The sequence below is a fragment of the Ceratotherium simum genome, chromosome 17, assembly GCF_057802395.1.
Source record: "Ceratotherium simum simum isolate JZ-2026a chromosome 17, ASM5780239v1, whole genome shotgun sequence".
Classification (NCBI taxonomy): domain Eukaryota; kingdom Metazoa; phylum Chordata; class Mammalia; order Perissodactyla; family Rhinocerotidae; genus Ceratotherium; species Ceratotherium simum.
The window spans coordinates 14,274,176-14,275,830 of record NC_141916.1 but is presented as its reverse complement, the minus strand read 5'-3'; the positions used below and the strand labels follow the sequence as shown (position 1 = coordinate 14,275,830).

Below are 1,655 nucleotides of genomic sequence, written 5' to 3'. Positions count from 1 at the left end.
TCAAGTTTAAATGGGGAAACAAAAGGATTTAGTAGTGTTATAAAGATAATTGTGGCTTAAATGGAACAATCAGAGGCTGCTTAGGTTGATCTATGCTATAATTTTAGCTATCATCTGTCTTGTCAAATTAAATCAACATTTTGAAATTGTTTACCTTCCTGAATATGTTTATTTTATGTCTGTAGTTTTAAAAAAATCCAGTTATTTCCACTTTTGGAGTTGTTTACCTATGTCTGTGTAATTCTACTCAAATCTGAAATGAAGAACCAGTCAAGAGAGATAGAGTTCATTCTCCTGGGACTGACCGATAACCCACAATTGCAAATTGTGATTTTTATATTTCTCTTTCTAAACTATATGTTAAGTGTGATGGGGAACTTATCTATCATCCTCCTCACTTTACTAGATCCCCGCCTCAAGAATCCCATGTATTTTTTCCTCCGAAATTTCTCCTTCTTGGAAGTTTCATTGACAACAATCTGTATTCCCAGATTCCTGATCATCATCGCGACTAAAAACAAACTCATTTCCTACAGTGGTTGTGTATCTCAGTTATTCTTCTACCTCTTATTAGGAGTTACAGAATTTTACCTACTGGCTGCCATGTCTTTTGACCGTTATGTAGCGATCTGCAAACCCCTACATTACCCAATCATTATGAGCAACAAAATGTGCTACCACCTGGTACTCAGCTCATGGACAGCTGGCTTTCTGATTACCTTTCCACCATTGATCTTGGGACTGAAACTGGAATTCTGTGCTTCCAAAGTAATTGATCATTTCATGTGTGACACTTCCCCTCTGCTGCAGATTTCTTGCACAGACGCTCGTTTCCTAGAATTGACTTCATTTGTCTCAGCTGTTGTAACACTCATGGTCACGTTGCTGTTAGTGATTCTTTCCTATACATCTATTATCAAGACCATTGTAAAAATCCCTTCTGCTCAGAAAAGAACAAAGGCTTTTTCTACTTGTTCTTCTCATGTGATTGTAGTCTCCCTTACTTACGGGAGCTCTATCTTTATTTACATGAAGCCATCGGCAAAGGAAAGGGTGACTTTATCCAAAGGTGTAGCTATTATCTACACCTCAGTTGCCCCTTTATTAAACCCCTTCATTTACACTCTAAGGAACCAGCAAGTCAAACAAGCCTTCAAGGATACACTACAAAAGATTTCTTTTTTCAAAATATGAGGAAAATTCAATTTTAAAATCTTGGAGAATAGGTAAAAATTTTTTACTCGTGTTTTAAATTTACTTAATTTGTCCTTCAATTAGTTAACCTTCTCCTAACATTTTAGCCAGACCTTTCACCACAATGCCCCCTTTCCTTCCTACTTCTCTTTATGATTAGCATTCCTTTCTGTGCTACAGGAAGAGTCCTCTCTTCTAGTCATCAACACAAATGTTAAATTTCATTTGCTCTACAAGACATGGTATTGACCTCCTCCACAAACACTATTTTAATTACATATTAATCATAATGGAATTTTATAGACATAAATGTAGCAACACGTACTACCACTGGGGCTCTAGGAATTACTTCAAATGTCACTCTCTAGTATCACAAGCCTGATAATTTAGAGTGTAGACTTTTGAGCCAGTCAGCTAAGGTTTCAATCCAGACATACGTGTGAGCCTGATCAAGTTTCTCA

The 1,655-nt window shown here is 36.7% G+C and overlaps 1 protein-coding gene across 1 annotated transcript; it reads left to right on the top strand.

Annotated features, from left to right (window-relative positions):
• Positions 1 to 225: 225 nt before the first annotated feature.
• LOC101404892 (olfactory receptor 6C6-like) lies at positions 226 to 1,194 on the top strand. Its single transcript, XM_004429177.2, has one exon. The coding sequence runs from the start codon at positions 259 to 261 to the stop codon at positions 1,192 to 1,194; it is 936 nt and encodes a 311-aa protein (XP_004429234.2). The 5' UTR covers positions 226 to 258.
• Positions 1,195 to 1,655: the final 461 nt, after the last annotated feature.

Excerpts from the sequence above, each read along its gene's own strand:
- LOC101404892 (XM_004429177.2), top strand. The coding sequence starts at position 259 with ATGAAGAACCAGTCAAGAGAGATAGAGTTCATTCTCCTGGGACTGACC.